Source organism: Nerophis ophidion, linkage group LG11 (genome assembly GCF_033978795.1).
Source record: "Nerophis ophidion isolate RoL-2023_Sa linkage group LG11, RoL_Noph_v1.0, whole genome shotgun sequence".
NCBI classification, from domain to species: domain Eukaryota; kingdom Metazoa; phylum Chordata; class Actinopteri; order Syngnathiformes; family Syngnathidae; genus Nerophis; species Nerophis ophidion.
In genome coordinates this window covers 6,632,765-6,652,539 of record NC_084621.1, presented here as the reverse complement: position 1 = coordinate 6,652,539, position 19,775 = coordinate 6,632,765, and the positions used below count along the sequence as shown (strand labels likewise).

General features: G+C 40.5%; 1 protein-coding gene across 1 annotated transcript in view; it reads right to left on the bottom strand.

Annotated features, from left to right (window-relative positions):
• Window positions 1–19,187, bottom strand: part of lin28aa (lin-28 homolog Aa) — a 41,431-nt gene extending 22,244 nt beyond the window's left edge. The window contains exons 1-2 of the mRNA XM_061914996.1: window positions 19,024–19,187; window positions 18,664–18,854 (exon numbers count right to left, since the gene is read on the bottom strand). Coding sequence (XP_061770980.1) covers window positions 18,664–18,854; window positions 19,024–19,054 — 222 coding nt within the window. The 5' untranslated portion in view covers window positions 19,055–19,187. The remainder of the gene's footprint in view (window positions 1–18,663; window positions 18,855–19,023) is intronic.
• Window positions 19,188–19,775: the final 588 nt, after the last annotated feature.

Sequence of the window (19,775 nt, the reverse complement as noted above, 5' to 3'; positions counted from 1 at the left end):
ACATCTAACACAATTTCCCAACTCATATGGAAACGGGGTTTGTACCTCAGAAACAGGAAAATTGCTGGGTCAATTTCCCTTTCATTCAGGTTTTTTTTAAAAGTGTCTTTAAAGCAGTGTGTGAAAGGAGCTTTTGTCAACAAGAGGCATTCTTCATTGTGTCACCTGACACACAATACACACCTCCTGTCTGCAAACACACTCGTAGCCCTGCAGTGTTGCTTCATGCTTCTTTGTCGCCCGCCCACCCACCCCACCGCCGCCCCCCACCACGCTCCAAGTGATCAACCTGACGAGGGTTACGTTCAATACCCCCCCCCCCCCACCCCACCCCCCTACCATTGCCTCTCTGGATGGAGGAACAGCATTCCACACGGCTGCCCCCCACTCTGCTAACACTGACCACTACCACTAAAGCCCCCAAACTGCAGGATGCAGGGGTTAGCACCGTGGGTGGGGGTGGGGCGGGAAGGCTTCTCTGGGGAGGAGGAGGGTGATCAGGAGGACATTCTTCGAATGGTTGTGCAGGACAAAAAAAAAAAAAAAAAAAGCGGACGAGATTAAAAAGTTTAGGGTGAGAAGTTTTGGGTCTGACTGATGTCTTCCTCTGCCTGCCCCCCCCCCCCCGGTCCTCACGACATGAGTTAATCATGGAGGTGACAATGACAACTTAAACGACCTAAAAAAGGAGGATCCACAAGACAAAGATGGAAAACATGAGAAGTCGACATTTAGGTAGAAATAATGAGTAAAAATATAAACATAAAAATACTGTGATATACCAAAGACTATAAAAAAAAGAGACCCATTATCTCCCTGCTTGGCACTCGGCATCAAGGGTTGTAATTGGGGGTTGTATCACCAAAAATGATTCCCGGGCGTGGCCACCGCTGCTGCTCACTGCTCCCCTCACCTCCCAGGGGGTGAACAAGGGTGATGGGTCAAATGCAGAGAATCATTTCCACATCTATCATATTTTACATGAACAATTTCCCCTCAGGGATTGATAAAGTATGTCTGGTTCTGATGGTAATTGGGATTTGTTATATATTGTATATATTATATAAATCTATAACATAATATATCAGACAAATTAAGGCCCAGGGGCCACATGCGGCCCTTTGAGCTTTTCAATCTGGCCTGCTGGACATTCCTAAATAATTTTTTTTTTTAGATCTTTAAGATGGAAAGTGTAGCTGCAATGACGATGTGCACTCATGTTTTCTAATAAACAATACAAAGTATTTCAAATGGTTGGAATCTGCGTTTATGGATGATATAGCAGTTACTATGGTCATCTTATTAGTTACTATGGTAACGCGATTAGTTACTATGGTCATCTACGCCACAGCAGCTCAGACGAGGCACCAAGCGGTGTGGGCGGGAAGCGTTTCCACAGACGCGGAAGGAGATCTTAGTGATATACAGAATAAAAAGTATCTTATTGATCTCTGGGGGAAATTCAGCAATTATCAGAAATATCAGATTGTAAGTGGGTTTATTTTGTACCCTTCGCATTAATATTTCACTGTTTGTTGCGTTTCGCTTGATAGTAAAATATGTCGATGGAAAGGGGGTGTGACCTTCATATTTTGTCAATATTCAGTGTTTTATCCTTCTTAGAAAAATGTAAAATTCCATTACGTTTTTTAAGGCGGTCTGTAATAACGTTTTTAGCATTCAAGCAGACATTATCGTGAGGTTTATTATTTGTGTTACTAAAAATAGATATACCGGCCCCCAGACACATTTTTTTTTTGTCTAAATGTTGCCCCCGAGTCAAAATAATGCCCAGGCCTGGTATATATTATATACTATATATCACAACTAACTGACATCACATGGACAAAGACCTTCTGGAGAAAAGTTCTGTGGTCAGATGAAACAAAAATGGAGCTGTTCGGCCTCAATACCCAGCAATATGTTTGGAGGAGAAAAGGTGAGGTCTTTAATCCCAGGAACACCAGACCTAACATCAAGCATGGTGGTTGTAGTATTATGCTCTAGGCCTGTTTTGCTGCCAATGGAACTGGTGCTTTACAGAAAGTAAATGGGACAATGAAAAAGGAGGATTACCTCCAAATTCTTCAGGACAAGCTAAAACCATCAGCCTGGAGGTTGGGTCTCGGGCGCAAGTTTGGTGTTCCAACAGGACAATGACCCCCAACACACATGAAAAGGGGTTAAAGAAATGGCTAAATCAGGTTAAATTGAAGGTTTCAGAATGGCCTTCCCAAAGTCCTGACTTAAACTTGTGGACAATGCTGAAGAAACAAGTCAATGTCAGAAAAAAACATTTAGCTGAACAGCACCAATTTTGTCAAGAGGAGTGGTCAAAGATTCAAGCAGAAGCTTGTGGATGGCTACCAAAAGCTACGAAAGATGGGAGACCGGGCTTTCTGCTCCACCGCTCTCATTCTGGGGAATGCTCTCCCTGACCACCTGAGGGCACCACAGACTGTGCATACTTTTAAAAAAGGCTTAAAAACCCTACTTTTACAAAAAAAAATTTTTTTTTTTTTTTTAGATTTATGCATGCTAGTTCTGCTATTAGGCCCTTCCAACTTTTATTTTAATTTATCTTTTTTTTTAATACACTTTGAGGTTGTTTGCTCATGTAAAGTGTTTTTTACACACAAAATCTATTATTATTATGACTCTGGTCCAGTTGCACATGTGTCGTCCAAATGTTAGACGATGGTTCAAGACCAAGAATTGATTGTTCACAATCGGGTTTTTCTTGGTGGTCCGACTCTGTAGAGGCTCCTGGTGTGTCACTTTGACTGATGTGTCATTTCTATCTCTGGAGGGTGCCATGGAAACCCTTGATTGACCTAAATCTGAAGCACCTAGAAGGACGCTCCAAGGAAATAAAAAGGGATCTAGTTCTGGCACCTCGCCCTCTCTTTCGCTCTCCTCCCTACAGCCACTTGGCTGCATCCTTCTGGTTCTCTTACTTTCATTTTACAATCTTTACGTTATATGAAATCCTTTTAAAGCTTCCCTCTGTAGTCTGCCGGCTTTGTGTCGAAACCTTTAAACTAGGCCGTGGCAGGGGTCCCCCAACAAATAGACTTCTTACAAAATACTGTATGTAAATTAACATCCTCTACATGAACACAAGAGGTAAAAATAGCAATATTGTCATAAGTGCAAACGCAGAAAAACAAACTATTGTGAGTGGCCTGGTGTCTTGATGCCGTGCAGCTCACGTCTTAGCTGGTCAAAGTTATTGTGGATTATAACAACATTTAGATCATACCAGGAGACAGAAACAAAGACCGTGACGACCGAAGACGAGCGCCTGCAGAAATGTTTACTTCTAACCCTCCGTGAGGATTACCCTATCATTAATTCTTCATCTAAAATAGGAAAATCCTATCAGTCCGTAATCCCAGCGAGAGCAGACATTGTACAGTAAGTGATGGTTTTAATATGGTTGTATTTCTTTTTCCGCACTTAGCAATACTTCTACATGAGGCTATAGGTGTTTACCAAAATCGTAATCTGTTTAGCACACAGTTTCTAAAAACTTGTATCTTAGCTTCCTTATTTTCATTCTCAATAATCTAAGATTCTGGATCATCATTTGTCCCAAAGTAGTCGTCGTCGTCTCTCATGAAGTCTGCAAGATGAGCAATGTTGTTGGTCCAAGGAATGCTGGTTCCTCTGACTGTGTGGCTAGTCATGTGACTGGATTGCTCATTAGCTCCTAAAATGGCTCGAAAACCTCAGATTATTTTGATCATATATAATTACACGCAAACTTGGTTTTATATACACACAAAAATATTGTGCGTGCAAAAATATATACTTTGTGTTTTTGCATTTAAAAATTGTTTTCTTTAACAAAAAAAATATATATATATGTATTATATATACACACACACACATGTGTACAAACCCCATTTCCATATGAGTTGGGGAATTGTGTTGGATGTAAATATAAACAGAATACAATGATTTGCAAATCCTTTTCAAGCCATATTCAGTTGAATATGCTACAAAGACAACATATTTGATGTTCAAACTCAAATAATAAACTTAGAATTTCAGGGCTGCAACAGGTGCCAAAGTAGTTGGGAAAGGGCATGTTCACCACTGTGTTACATCACCTTTTCTTTTAACAACACTCAATAAACGTTTGGGAACTGAGGAAACTAATTGTTGAAGCTTTGAAAGTGGAATTCTTTCCCATTCTTGTTTTATGTAGAGCTTCACTCCTTCAACAGTCCGGGGTCTCCGCTGTCCTATTTTACGCTTCATAATGAGCCACACATTTTCCATGGGAGACAGGTCTGGACTGCAGGCGGGCCAGGAAAGTACCCGCACTCTTTTACTACGAAACCACGCTGTTGTAACACGTGGCTTGGCATTGTCTTGCTGAAATAAGCAGGGGCATCCATAATAATGTTGCTTGGATGACAACATATGTTGCTCCAAAACCTGTATGTACCTTTCAACATTAATGGTGCCTTCACAGATGTGTAAGTTACCCATGCCTTGGGCACTAATGCACCCCCATACCATCACACATGCTGGCTTTTACACTTTGCGTGGATAACAGTCCGGATGGTTATTTTCCTCTTTATTCTGGAAGACACCACGTTCTCTGTTTCCAAATTAATTTGAAATGTGGACTCATCAGACCACAGAACACTTTTCCACTTTGCATCAGTCCATCTTAGATGAGCTCGGGCCCAGCCAAGCCAACGGCGTTCCTTGGTGTTGATAAATGGGTCTTACTTTGCATTGTAGAGTTTTAACTTGCACTTACAGATGTAGCGACCAACTGTAGTTACTGACAGTGGTTTTATGAAGTGTTCCTGAGCCCATGTGGTGATATCTTTTACACACTGTCTGTTTTTGATGCAGTACTGCCTGAGGGGTCAAAAGTCCGTAATATCATGGCTTACGTGCAGTGATTTCTGCAGATTCTGAGCCTTTTGATGATTTTACAGACCATAGATGGTAAAATCCCTAAATTCCTTGCAATAGCTTGTTGACAAAATGTTGTTCTAAAACTGTTCAACAATTTGCTTACAAAGTGGTGACCCTCACCCCATCCTTGTTTGTGAATTACTTAGCATTTCATGGAAGCTGTTTCTATACCCAATCATGGCACCCACCTGTTCCCAATTAGCCTGCACACCTGTGGGAATTTCCAAATAAGTGTTTGATGAGCATTCCTCAACTTTATCAGTATTTATTGCCACATTTCCCAACTTCTTTGTCACGTTTTGCTGGCATCAAATTCTAAAGTTAATGATTATTTGAAGCTCTACATAAAACAAGAATGGGAAAGAATTCCACTTTCAAAGCTTCAACAATTAGTTTCCTCAGTTCCCAAACGTTTATTGAGTGTTGTTAAAAGAAAAGGTGATGTAACACAGTGGTGAACATGCCCTTTCCCAACTACTTTGGCACCTGTTGCAGCCATGAAATTCTAAGTTTATTATTTGAGTTTGAACATCAAATATGTTGTCTTTGTAGCATATTCAACTGAATATGGCTTGAAAAGGATTTGCAAATCATTGTATTCTGTTTATATTTACATCCAACACAATTTCCCAACTCATATGGAAACGGAGTTTGTATATATATATATATATATATATATATATATATATATATATATATATATATTTAGTCCATTTACTGTTTAAACATGGGAAGAGTCTACCAGAGCCTTACAGTAGATCTGAGAGGTTATTGGAAAATGTGTGGAAATCAGAACTTGAATGGTTATATGACTTTATCTTTGACTTCATCAGCCTGAGCACCACTACTTCAAAGTTTTACAGACATGTGTCATACACTTTCTTGTGCAATCGAGTAAGCGACAAACAAAACGCTAACGTTGGCCATCCAACCAAACCAATCGTCAATCCAAGTCGGCCTCACTAATGAGCTCATTTAAAAAATGTGCATCATGTTTACTTTGAGGGCGGAAAAGAAAAGAAGAACCCGACCATCTGCTGCCCAGTCCCACACAGACGTGACCGACACCAACATCCAACCAACAACCAACAACCAACGCTTATAGCCCCAATCCCATCAGGCCTCTGGGCCCTGATGGTGACCGTTAACCCACTTCCTCTCCCATGTGTGACCTTCCCCCACCACCTCCGTGCCAGACCCCCCTCAAGAAGCCTCCAGCAGGTAGAGAGGAGATTGAGGGGGAGTTAAGGAGCCCCCCCCCCCTAAAAAGGGATGGACTCAACGTTAAAGGCATCTTTTGTGGCGCTCTCCTATAAAATGTAGAATGTGTCTGGAAGTGAGACATGACAGCCATGGCCGGGTGGTGGTGGGGCCATAAAGAGACTAGCGTGGAGACAAAGAGGGGCTTGGTCATGGCTGAGGGGGGGGGGGCTCCATTCACATGCATGCTCCTATTGTCCACCTGCACAAAGCCCCAGTGGATCCTCACTCTTTATTTTCCCCTGACACAGGCTACTAATTTTAGGGCCTCCTTTTTTACGTTACCATACCTTTTATGATCAATCATCGACACGTGCCTCCAGCCCCCCCCCCCCCCCCCCCCCCTCATGAACGGCGGTAGGGGTTGCCATCGCTGACGCCTTACCCGTGTTTCGGAATGAACGTCGAACTTTAAACTTGACGCGCACTTGGATGTGCGGCAACGATGAACCTGATTGGTCAGGAGTCCTTGTCCATTAAAAGGTAGTGTTTTCATATGCGAGATACGGGAGCTGAGGTGTTCAAAGGAGGGATGTTTCCATCCACCACGACAGTCTAATTTTATCCATCCATCCATTTTCTACCGCTTATTCCCTTTGGGGGCGCTGGTGCCTATCTCAGCTACAATCGGGCGGAAGGCGGGGGTACACCCTGGACAAGTCACCACCTCATTACAGGGCCAACACAGAACATGCAAACTCCACACAGAAAGATCCCGAGCCCGGGATTGAACCCAGGACTACTCAGGACATTCATATTGTGAGGCAGACGCACTAACCCCTCTGCCACCGTTGAGCCGTCTAATTTTATACCAAAAATAAAAATGAAAACAAGAAACAGGCATAACTTAACAGGAAATGTCGATACTAAAATAGTAAACTTTGTCATCCATAACTTAGACAAACTTTATTGATCCACAAGGGAAATTATTCCTTGTGGATCAGTTTTTCTGCCCATGATTGTATTGTGATTCATCCAGGTCGTTGGATTGATTCCAAGTCTATGAGTTTAAGCTCAAAGACTAGATAGGACAGTTCTTGTCTTCTAGTGCGGTCTTGGCTAATAGTGATTACAATTGAATGACAATGGATTAGATTGATATTGGGGAGGGGTGGGGAAAATATCAAATCGAATACGATGTGCGATTCAGAATCAATTATCATTAAATAAATAAATGATAAATGGGTTGTACTTGTATAGCGCTTTTCTACCTTCAAGGTACTCAAAGCGCTTTGACACTACTTCCACATTCACACACACATTCACACACTGATGGAGGGAGCTGCCATGCAAGCGCTAACCAGCACCCATCAGGAGCAAGGGTGAAGTGTCTTGCTCAGGACACAACGGACGTGAGGAGGTTGGTACTAGGTGGGAATTGAACCAGGGACCCTCGGGTTGCGCACGGCCACTCTCTCACTGCGCAACAAACATTTTTTTATTTTTAAATCAATCCACAAAACAACACAGCAATACCATAACAATGCAATCCAATTCCAAAGGCAAAGCTGAGCCAGCAACACTCAGAACTGCAATAAACAGAGCAATTGAGAGGAGACACAAACACCACACAGAACAAAACAAAAGTAGTGAATATTAACAACAGTATCAATATTAGTTATCATTTCAGCATAGCAGTGATTAAAAATCCCTCACTGACATTATCATTAGACATTTGTAAAAATAATAAAAGAGAACAATAGTGTCACAGTGGCTTACACTTGCATGCATCTCATAAGCTGGACAACACACTTTGTCCAATGTTTTCACAAAGATAAAATAAGTCATATTTTTGCTTCCTTTAATAGTTCAAACAAATGTACATTATTGCAATCAGTTGATAAAACATTGTCCTTTACAATTATAAAAGCTTTTTACAAAAACCTACAACTCTGCTAGCATGTCAGCAGACTGGGGTAGATCCTGCTGAAATCTATGTATTGAATCAATAAACAATCCTTTTGAATGGGAAAAATATCGTTTTTGAATTGAGAATCGCGTTGAATAGAAAAAAAAAAATCGATTTATAATCGAATCGCGACCCCAAGAATCGATATTGAATCGAATCGTGTGACACCAAAGATTGGCAGCCCTAATTGATATGGTTTATGAATGTATTCATTCATCCAGGTCATCTTATTACAAGGCTATGAATTCATGTTCAAAGACTAGATAGGGCAGCTCTAGTCTGACTGAGTCTTTTTGAGTTGTCCGAGCAACAATTTGTTTACATTGTATTTGTTTTTTTTTTAAATATATTTGATCAAAAAAGGAATGCAGCAGTGATATTGTGACGCGTAAATTAATGGTTTAAAAACCATTCACATGCCTAGATGGTTGTAAGCTACATTTATAGCCACAGCTGCCCTAGGGTACACGAACTGAAGCGGGTCTGTTATTTGCGTCCACGATCCTTTCGACCACCACCAAACTTTAATACACATTCTTACACCAGTGAGAGCGGCACAGGATGGCAAAGCTGGAATGGAACCTTAAACACCTGAGGTCCGCCCCGTCCCATTTGCTTTAATTGTGCAGCCCAGCTCAAAAACTAACAAGGACAGCTCTAGACGACCCAGTCAAACTTGAGCTGTCCTATCTAGTTTTAAAGCTAGGACTGCACAATTAAGCACATTTTAACCACAATCACCATTTTTGCAGCTACGATTAAAGAGGGTGTTGATCAGCAATATTAACATTTAAAAGGCTGCATATCAAATCAAGCACTTTCACAACCAACAGTCAGCCAACAACCAGGGGGCGAACGAAAATGAGAGTGAGTAAGAGTGTTTCAGATGGTGACAGTAGATCCTGAAACTATTAGGAAAAACAAATGCATTTCATATTAGTAAGCTCCCCTCCTGCAAAGTTATCCACAAAACCAATCAAACTTTAAGTGTTTTTCAAACATAAAAGTAATGCAACACAAAGTGCTTTACAGACTTTAAAAAATAACCCCACTGACACATTTTAACCCCGTAACTCACCTCTTTGTCCTCCTTACGCTCGTTCCCCGAAACCAAGAAATGTCTTATTGTATAATTTACATGTTGTTGTGTATTTTATCTTGTGTAATTGTAATTGTGAATGTTACAACTACAGATGGAAATTAGCATGGTGCTAAATGTGGTGCAGCCATCTTCTCGATGTACCTGCACATTGTCCTTCAAATAAACAAACAAAGGCAAAGTTGCCCAAGGAACAAACAACTGTTAACAGCAACCGTGCATGGAGGGACCCCGTATTCATAAACCTCTCAAATGGATGCAATAAAGTTTTAATTGGCCAAACACACACAGTATGTTCCATGCATGCTAAAAGCAGCACACTTTGGCCGCGTTTATACTGCACAACAAATCGTATTTTTTGCTCTCAAATGACGCAGATCTGATTCTTTTGCCATTCTAAATGCTTCAAAGTGCTTCGAATCTGATCTTTTGGTATCAGACTCAGGCCACCTCAGGAGATAGTCCTGAATCCGATTGGAATCAGAATTTTAAAAAATGTAACTTCATTTTAAACACAATCCGACCTGTATCTGATTTTTTTACTCAGCTTTGGGCGGCTACGTCACTCGTGTGCATCGGAGAGACGCAGTCACCAGCAGAAATCAATCAATGTTTATTTATATAGCCCCAAATCACAAATGTCTCAAAGGACTGCACAAATCATTACGACTACAACATCCTCGGAAGAACCCACAAAAGGGCAAGGAAAACTCACACCCAGTGGGCAGGGAGAATTCACATCCAGTGGGACGCCAGTGACAATGCTGACTATGAGAAACCTTGGAGAGGACCTCAGATGTGGGCAACCCCCCCCGTCTAGGGGACCGAAAGCAATGGATGTCGAGCGGGTCTAACATGATACTGTGAAAGTTCAATCCATAGTGGCTCCAAGACAGCAGTGAGAGTCCCGTCCACAGGAAACCATCTCAAGCGGATCAGCAGCGTAGAGATGTCCCCAACCGATACAGGCGAGCGGTCCATCCTGGGTCCTGACGAGCGGTCCATCCTGGGTCTCGACTCTGGACAGTCAGTACTTCATCCGTGGTCATCGGACCGGACCCCCTCCACAAGGGAGGGAGGGACATAGACAATGGACATTTCATCACAACACCACACTCGGTGAGCAAAGTCTGCTTACATTTTTGGTGCATCACTTGTAATAGAGCACAAATAATGGTCTGCATGTAATATATGAATATATATTTTGATTACAAATAGCAATTGTTGAAGGACCAGAATTGATGCAATGGTGCATTTGCTTGCATGCGAGTTGAAAAATTAAAATAAATGAAATTGATCACTGCCTTTGCGTGCCGGCCCAATCACACAATACCTGCGGCTTTTCACACAAGTGAATGCAAGGCATACTTGGTCAACAGCCATACAGGTCACACTGAGGGTGGCCATATAAACAACTTTAACACTGTTACAAATATGTGTGAACCCACACAGAACAAGAATGACAAACATTTCGGGAGAACATCTGCACCGTAACACAACAGAACAAATATCCAGACACCCTTGCAGCACTAACTCTTCCAGGACGCTACAATATACAGCCCCCGCTGCCTCCAACCCCGCCCACCTCAACCTCCTCATGCTCTCTCAGGAAGATCTTGTCCCAAATTCCAAGCTGCTGTTTTTAAGCAATGTTAAAAAAAAAAATTGTACTTTGTGACTTCAATAATAAATATGGCAGTGCCATGTTGGCATTTTTTTCCCATAACTTGAGTTGTTTTATTTTGTAAAACCTTGTTCCATTGTTTAATGCATCGCAACAAAATGAAGGCATAATAATGTGTTCATTCCAACACTGTATGTATCAGTATTGGTCGATATCGGAATCAGTAATTAAGAGTTAGACAACATCAGAATATTGGATATCGGCAAAAAAAGCAATTATCGGACATCTGGAGTAAGAAGGAATATAAAATACAATTTTATTTCAGTTTTGGGAGTTAAATGGTGACAAGCTCAGTGATGAGTTGAAGACATGTACTTCTTTGTTAAGCTTTACGGAAACCTAGAAAGGTGAAATAATGGAAAATGATAAAATAGCAATGATTACTTTCATCCCGTTGATTTTTTTCAACGATGTTCCAGGCAATCTAATTTTCAGTGAAGGTAAAGGATAGGCAAATATAAGCTTTGGCTTCAGCCTATTCCTTTACTTTTTGTGTGTAAATGTGTATGGTTGTTAAATACGTCTAATCTGTATTGTTAAACTGCTCACACAAAAATGGTTGATTATATGATTAAAATAATCTTGTTTCACTCAAAATGTATTTGTTATGTACTGTTTGCATTTTCATATTATTTTTTTGTGAAATGTGTTTTTATACCTGTACTTCACTTTATTTTTCTTTGTAGTACTTTTTTATCCGTTTAAAAAAAAAAAAAAATTCATATATATATAAATATATATATATACACACAAATAATTTATTGTAAATGTATGTATTTCTCTACATTGTGAACAACATTGTAAAATGACTTAATTTTAAGGAAATATTACTTAGAGTTGTACTTTATGGTACTGATGGACATTTAATGGACGAGAAGGAGCTTAAAAGTGAAAAGAAAAATGCACTAAAAGTGAGGAAAACATTTTTAGATTCAAGCACCAAATATTGCTGCTAAGATGTCTGATAACCTCCTGACAGTGAATTAATAAGAACTATTTTTGGTGGGGAAAAAGGACATTTTTGGATGAATTTTTTAATTTGTTTTTATTTAGCAATAATTGCCTCCTTTTCAACGACAGTCCTGACTTGACCCAATGTAGTTGTTCACATAGCATCACATGTTCTGTGCTGCTGCACCCCCACACCACCTGTGCACTTAAGATGTGACTTTAAGGTTTTACTACTTACGTATAAAATACTACACGGTCTAGCTCCATCCTATCTTGCCCATTGTATTGTACCATATGTCCCGGCAAGAAATCTGCCTTCAAAGGACTCCGGCTTGTTAGTGATTCCCAAAGCCCAAAAAAAGTCTGCGGGCTATAGAGCGTTTTCCGTTCGGGCTCCAGTACTCTGGAATGCCCTCCCGGTAACAGTTCGCGATGCCACCTCAGTAGAAGCATTTAAGTCTCACCTTAAAACTCATTTGTATACTCTAGCCTTTAAATAGACTCCCTTTTTAGACCAGTTGATCTGCCGTTTCTTTTCTTTTTCTTCTATGTCCCACTCTCCCTTGTGGAGGGGGTCCGGTCCGATCCGGTGGCCATGTACTGCTTGCCTGTGTATCGGCTGGGGACATCTCTGCGCTGCTGATCCGCCTCCGCTTGGGATGGTTTCCTGCTGGCTCCGCTGTGAACGGGACTCTCGCTGCTGTGTTGGATCCGCTTCGGACTGGACTCTCGCGACTATGTTGGATCCATTGTGGATTGAACTTTCACAGTATCATGTTAGACCCGCTCGACATCCATTGCTTTCCTCCTCTCCAAGGTTCTCATAGTCATTATTGTCACCAATGTCCCACTGGGTGTGAGTTTTCCTTGCCCTTATGTGGGCCTACCGAGGATGTCGTGGTGGTCTGTGCAGCCCTTTGAGACACTAGTGATTTAGGGCTATATAAGTAAACATTGATTGATTGAATAAAGAGGATGCTTCAGTGACAAAATGCAGTTCAAAATAAAATAATAAATAAAATAGCTTATTTGAGCATTGAGTACTTGCATGGAAGTATTAAAACTCCTGATATTTTAATCATTTTTATTCCATTTATTTTTTTTTACATTTTGGGAGAAGTTAAAATGCATGAAAACTCAGCCGAAAACCTAACATTTCGGGGGTTCTGAACACAATTGTCCAAAGCCTAACTCAATAGTGCCCCCTTGAAATATAATTACAAATAAAAATTTACAAAATTAAAAAGCTACTGCCTACTATCAGCCGTTTGATATTTTTGTCACCAAATTTTCCGGAGACATCCGTCATGACCCGACACACTTTTCCAACATGTTTGAAAGACAAACTGCAAATTGTTATGAATCAAGTTGTGTGCTTGCATGTGACAAATAAACTCAACTCCAACCTCAAAATCCAACCTCTAAACCTCCAACTCCAAACCCCGACCTCCAACTCCAACTTCAACTCGAGTCAACCTCATAAAGTCTCAAGAACAAACAGGAAGTTGACCATTTGGGTCGAGACGGGCCTACTTGGGGCTAAAAGCCGAGGTCGTACTTTGACAAACTCCTGCTTGGGACGCCGACAGATTCATTTTGGCGACTCGGTGGATGGCTGATGGAAAAGGGCGGAGTCTTTTATCCCAGGCGGTGAAATGTGGGCGGGACAAGTGGACAAAGGTCAATGCTCAAAGTGAAAATTGACCACAACAAAGTCAGAGCTTCAGAACAAGTTGATGATGTGACACATTGCTCACTTCATGGACATCATGCCTGCTCTCCATCAGGGACCATTGCTCACAACACAACAGGGCCCAGTGTAAAACATGGGTTGCCATGGGTTACGACTTCCAACTGGATGTTGTTGACTTGCATGTGCATCAGTCAGGAAGAAGAGGTGACTTTGTGAAGGACTTCAGCATCAGAAAACCCAGCAAATACAAAGTGACAGAGGTGGTCTTTGCGGGGGAGGACAGAGGTGGTCTTTGCGGGGCCTGTGCCACACCCGCACACAGCAGGCGGGGGAGGGGGGGGGGGGTGATCAGACAGACCGTTAATGACTTTACGACAGGAACCTCGAGGTGAATGAGAAGCTAGCGCCTCTCCTCTCATTCACATGCTAAACCTCTCTTATCTTATCACATACAGCATGAGATCTGAGATGGTGGGGGGGGTGTTAGTTATTATTTCAAAGGACACCCCCCCCCCCCCCCCCCACCTCATAACTTTAGAAAAGATTTGACCATAATACTGCATTGTTAATAATATTTTGGTTGTGAGTTGGCAATGTCCTAACAAGACTAAACTGACTGAGGATTGAAGCTGACTCCTTTTTTTTTTAAAGCCCTGATGGTATTTTTGTTTAGTCATGGTGGCTCTTTTTTGGACAAAATAAGTTGTTTAATACATTTAGAAAAACAAATTAAGTAATTATTTCAAATAAACTATGGATAGAAGGAAAATGGATAATGAAAATATAGTAAAATTAAGTAGAAGTGTTTTCAATGTAAATACACTGCTTTTATCTCCTGATGTGCGCATGCATATATCTAAAATTATATTAAAAGTATATACGTATATATATATATATATATATATATATATACACACACCGTATTTCATCTCACTCGCATGTGGTAAATTTAAGCCTTCGCTTATAAATTTGAGTGTGATGTAAGGATACCTTCATGAAAAGCACATTTAATAAAAAAAACCTTTATTATGGTCTTACCTTTACTTATAAATGAAGTCCATGCGCAGCTCTTTCTGATCAAAAGCATCGATAACTTGTTTATAGAAGTCTTCCCTATCTTTCTTCAGTTTTAAAAGTCTCTGTCTTGATGGAGATCTTCCTTTATTACCTCCTGCTTCGATTGAAAGTCCAGTTTAGAAAAGTGTTTTATTTTAGATATGTAATCCTCCATGTTAAAAGTGCAAGCGAGAGGAAAAAAATAAAGGATCGCTGCTCACTCTTGCTGCTTGTTGTCACTTCTTCTGCAGCCGAGTAGTCGCAAGAAGGATCACTAGCGCCCTCTACCACCAGGAGGCGGGAGTCATTTAATGACTCATATTTGACACACGCAGCTACGGTATATTAATAAAACATAGCTGCTTACTGTTCTTTATAGCGTATTCAATATCTTGGACCTTAAATCCTACTGAATAGTTCTTAATCTTCTTCCCTTTATGCGATTTCACATGATTGAAGTCAGCCTCCATTTCGAAAATGATGAAAGGGACGGCGTGGCGCAGTGGGAGAGTGGCCGTGCGCAACCCGAGGGTCCCTGGTTCAAATCCCACCTAGTACCAACTTGGTCACGTCCGTTGTGTCCTGAGCAAGACACTTCACCCTTGCTCCTGATGGGTGCTGGTTGGCGCCTTGCATGGCAGCTCCCTACATCAGTGTGTGAATGTGTGTGTGAATGTGGAAGTAATGTCAAAGCGCTTTGAGTACCTTGAAGGTAGAAAAGCGCTATACAAGTACAACCCATTTAAAAGGTGAAGTGTCACTCGTGACGTGACGAGTTTGACCCGGCGGAAATTCTAGAGATGCGCTAATAAAAATAATATTTTGAGTAACGAGTTTGACCCGGCGTTAATTTCGAGCCGGCAGTAATGCTAAGCATGCGCTAATTTTTTTGCGGAACGAGTTTGACCCGGCAGTAATTCTAGGCAGGTGCATACTATATACCTGGCGGCAATTCAAGGACATACAGTGTGTATATATATATATATATATATATATATATATATATATATATATATATATACACGAATGTGAGTGTGAATATTGTCTGTTTATCTGTGTTGACCCTGCAATGAGGTGGCGACTTGTCCAGGGTGTACGCCGCCTTCCGCCCAATTGTAGCTGAGATAGGCACCAGCGCCCCCCACGACCCCAAAGGGAATATATATATATGCATATATATGAATATATGCATATATTTTTTTTTCAGCAATTAGTAGGTAAGTATTAATTGCCTCCTTTTCAATGGCAGTCCTGACTTGACCCAATCTAGTTGTTCACATAGCATCACATGACCCCCACACCACTGCAATAAAGAGGACGCTTCAGTGGACAAAATGCAGTTTTAAAAAATAAGTGTTGAAAAAAAAATGCAGTTTTTAAAAAGTGTTGAAAAATTCACAGGCAGTTTTAAAAATAAAAAGTGTTGAAAAATGTAGTTTTTAAAAAGAAATGTTGAAAACTGCAGTTTCAAAGAGAAAAGTGTTGACAAAATGCAGGTGTACTTTTTTTTAAAGGCCTACTCAAATGAGATGTTCTTACTGAAACGGGGATAGCAGGTCCATTCTATGTGTCATACTTCATCATTTTGTGATATTGCCATATTTTTGCTGAAAGGATTTAGTAGAGAACATCCAGGATAAAGTTGGCAACTGGAGAAAAGTCCTGGCTCTACCAGAAGTCGCAGACGATGACGTCACATGTTGATGACTCCTCACATATTCACATTATTTTAATGGGAGCCTCCAACAAAAAGTGCTATTCGGACCGAGAAAACCACAATTTCCCCATTAATTTGAGCGAGGATGAAAGATTTGTGTTTGAAGATATTGATAGCGACGGACTCGAAAAAACAAAACAAAAACGCGATTGCAATCGCGTTGCATTAAGACGGATTCATATGTTTTTAGACACATTTACTAGGATAATTCTGGGAAATCGCTTATCTTTTTATTGTGTTGCTACTGTTTTAGTGAGTTTAATAGTACCTGATAGTCGGAAGTGTGTGTCCACGGCCGGATGTTGACGTGCAGTGTCTCAGGGGAGTCGCTGATATCCAGTAAGAGGCGACTTTTTAACCACAATTTTCTCACCGAAAACTGCTGGTTGACTTGTAGTCGGGATCCATGTCTGCTCTGATCCATAGGAAAGTTTCAACTCCATGAATTTTAAACAAGGAATCACCGTGTGTTTGAGTGGCTAAAGGCTAAAGCTTCCCAACTCCATCTTTCTACTTTGACGTCTCCAATATTAATTGAACAAATTGCAAAAGATTCAGCAACACAGATGTCCAAAATACTGTGTAATTATGCAGTTAAAGCAGACGACTTTTAGCTGTGTGTGTGTGCAGCGCTCATATTCATAACAGCCTGTGACGTCACGCGTACACGTCATCATTACACCACGTTTCCAAGAAAAAAGTTCCGGGAAATTTAAAATTGCAATTTAGTAAAGTAAAGCGGGCGTATTGGCATGTGTTGCAATGTTAATATTTCATCATTGATATATAAACTATCAGAATATTGTCATGTGTTGCAATGTTAATATTTCATCATTGATATATAAACTATCAGAATATTGTCATGTGTTGCAATGTTAATATTTCATCATTGATATATAAACTATCAGACTGCGTGGTCGGTAGTAGTGGCTTTCAGTAGGACTTTAAAGTGTTGACAAAATGCAGTTTTTAAAGAGAAATAAAGTGTTGACAAAATGCAGTTTTTAAAGAGAAATAAAGTGTTGACAAAATGCAGTTTTTAAAGAGTATAATAAATATATATATATATTTATATATGATGTCTGAAAAGCTCATGGCAGTGATTTATTAAGAATGTTTGGGGAAAAAAGGAAATGTATAACAGTCATATTTGGATGAAAAAAAAGCTACATTATTTTTTTTATTTTAGCAATTAGTAGGTAGGTATTAATTGCCTCCTTTTCAATGACAGTCCTGACTTGACACAATGTAGTTGTTCACATAGCATCACATGTCCTATGCTGCTGCACCCCCACACCACTGCAATAAAGAGGATGCTTCAGTGGACAAAATGCAGCTTTAAAAAAAGAAGTGTTGCCAAAATGCAGTTTTTCTAAAAGAAAAGTGTTGAAAAAAATGCAGTTTTTAAAGAGTATATATATATATATATATATATATATATATATATATATATATATATATATGTATGATGTTTGAAAAGCTCATGGGAGTGAATTAAGAACAATGTTTGGGGAAAAAGGAAATGCATAACAGTATATTTTGGATGAAAAAAAGGTTCATTATTTTTATTAATTTAGCAATTAGTGGGTAAGTATTAATTGCCTCCTTTTCAATGACAGTCCTGACTTGACAATCTAGTTGTTCACATAGCATCACATGTCCTATGCTGCTGCACCCCCACACCACTGCAATAAAGAGGACGCTTCAGTGGACAAAATGCAGTTTAAAAAAAATAACTGTTGCAAAAAAGCAGCTTTGAAAGAGAAAAGTGTTGAAAAAAGCAGTTTTAAAAGAAAAGCGTTGAAAAAAATGCAGTTTTAAAAATAAGTGTTGAAAAAATGCAGTTAAACAAAATAAGTTTTGAAAATAAGCAGTTTTAAAAAACAAAAGTAGGTTGATTGGCAACACTAAATGGTCCCTAGTGTGTGAATGTTGTCTGTCTATCTGTGTTGGCCCTGTGATGAGTTGGCGACTTGTCCAGGGTGTACCCCGCCTTCCGCCCGATTGTAGCTGAGATAGGCGCCAGCGCCCCCCGCGACCCCAAAAGGGAACAAGCGGTAGAAAATGGATGGATGGATAAAAAACAAAAGTGTTGAGAAGCGTTGAAAAAAATGCAGTTTTTAAAAATAAGTGATGAAAAGATGCAGTTTTAAAAATAAGTGTTGAAAAGATGCAGTTTAACAAAATAAAAGTTTTGAAAATAAGCAGTTTTAAAAAACTAAAGTTTTGAAAATAAGCAGTTTTAAAAATAAAAGTGTTGGAAAAATGCAGTTTAACAAAATAAGTGTTGCAAAAAAAGCAGTTTTGAAAGATAAAAGTGTTGCAGAAGTGCAGGTTGATGTCCGCCGCCTACCTGGTGCACGAAGACGTCCACGGGCTCCTCCAGCTGCGCGCCTTCCCGGCTGCTCATGGCCAGGAAGCCGAAGCCCATCCGCACGTTGAACCACTTGCACACGCCGAGGCCGCGGAGGGACTGCGGGGACTCTTCTTCTACCTCCGCGGTGCTGCTGGGGCCAGAGTCCTCGTCGGCCTTGGACACTCCGGCTGCAGACAGCAAACAAACCAACAGCAATTAAAGAAGAGCACACCAGTTGCAAACAAACTAAGATGAATAAAAGAAGAACAGACGAGTTGCAAACACCAAACAAACCAAGAGAAATAAAAGAAGACCACACTAGTTGCAGAACTCTCTGGTCTCCCTACCGGAACCCACCTGGGAAGTCCTGATTGGAAACGGAGCCCATGTCCTCGTCTACAAAAATGCAGCTTGCAGCCACGCTCCCCTCGGCTGGCGGCTGGCGGCTCCTCAGAAGTCCACGCAGGTTGTTTCCTCTCACGCGGTGACGCGGGAAAAGGGGTCTGCTGGAGGCGCGCGCACCCCCCTAACTCGCCATTGGAGAGATGGCCAAAGACAATGCCCAGCAAGCCCCGCCCCTTCAGGTTGGCCTGACGTCACTCATCGAACCTACCTTCTGATTGGGGGGGGGGGGTTGCCACACACGCACGCACTCACATGCACACGCACGTGTACACGCGCACGCACACACCAATAAGTCTTCACGCCAAAAATACAACAAAAAACAGGCGTACACGCCTCCCCCACAACGAGTACAATCACGTGACTCCACGACCACGCCCCCTCCAGAAAAAAAAATGCATTTAAGAATTCCCATATTAAGACTATTTAACCATCCAATTATATTAAAGAGTGTTTGAATTAAATTTCCGTTAAAAATATTTTTTGTATGACGAAATAAATGTTTTTTTTTGCAAATGAATTGACTTATTAAATAATATATATCAATATTACTTAAAAAAACGTATTTTTTAAAAAAAAGCATTTGTTTTGCTACTTCTTTTGTTCGATACATTATTGATTTTAAAACTAGATTATATTTTATTTGCTATCATTTCGGCTATTTTATTGTACATTTATTGTACAAACCGATCCGTTTTTTTTTTAAG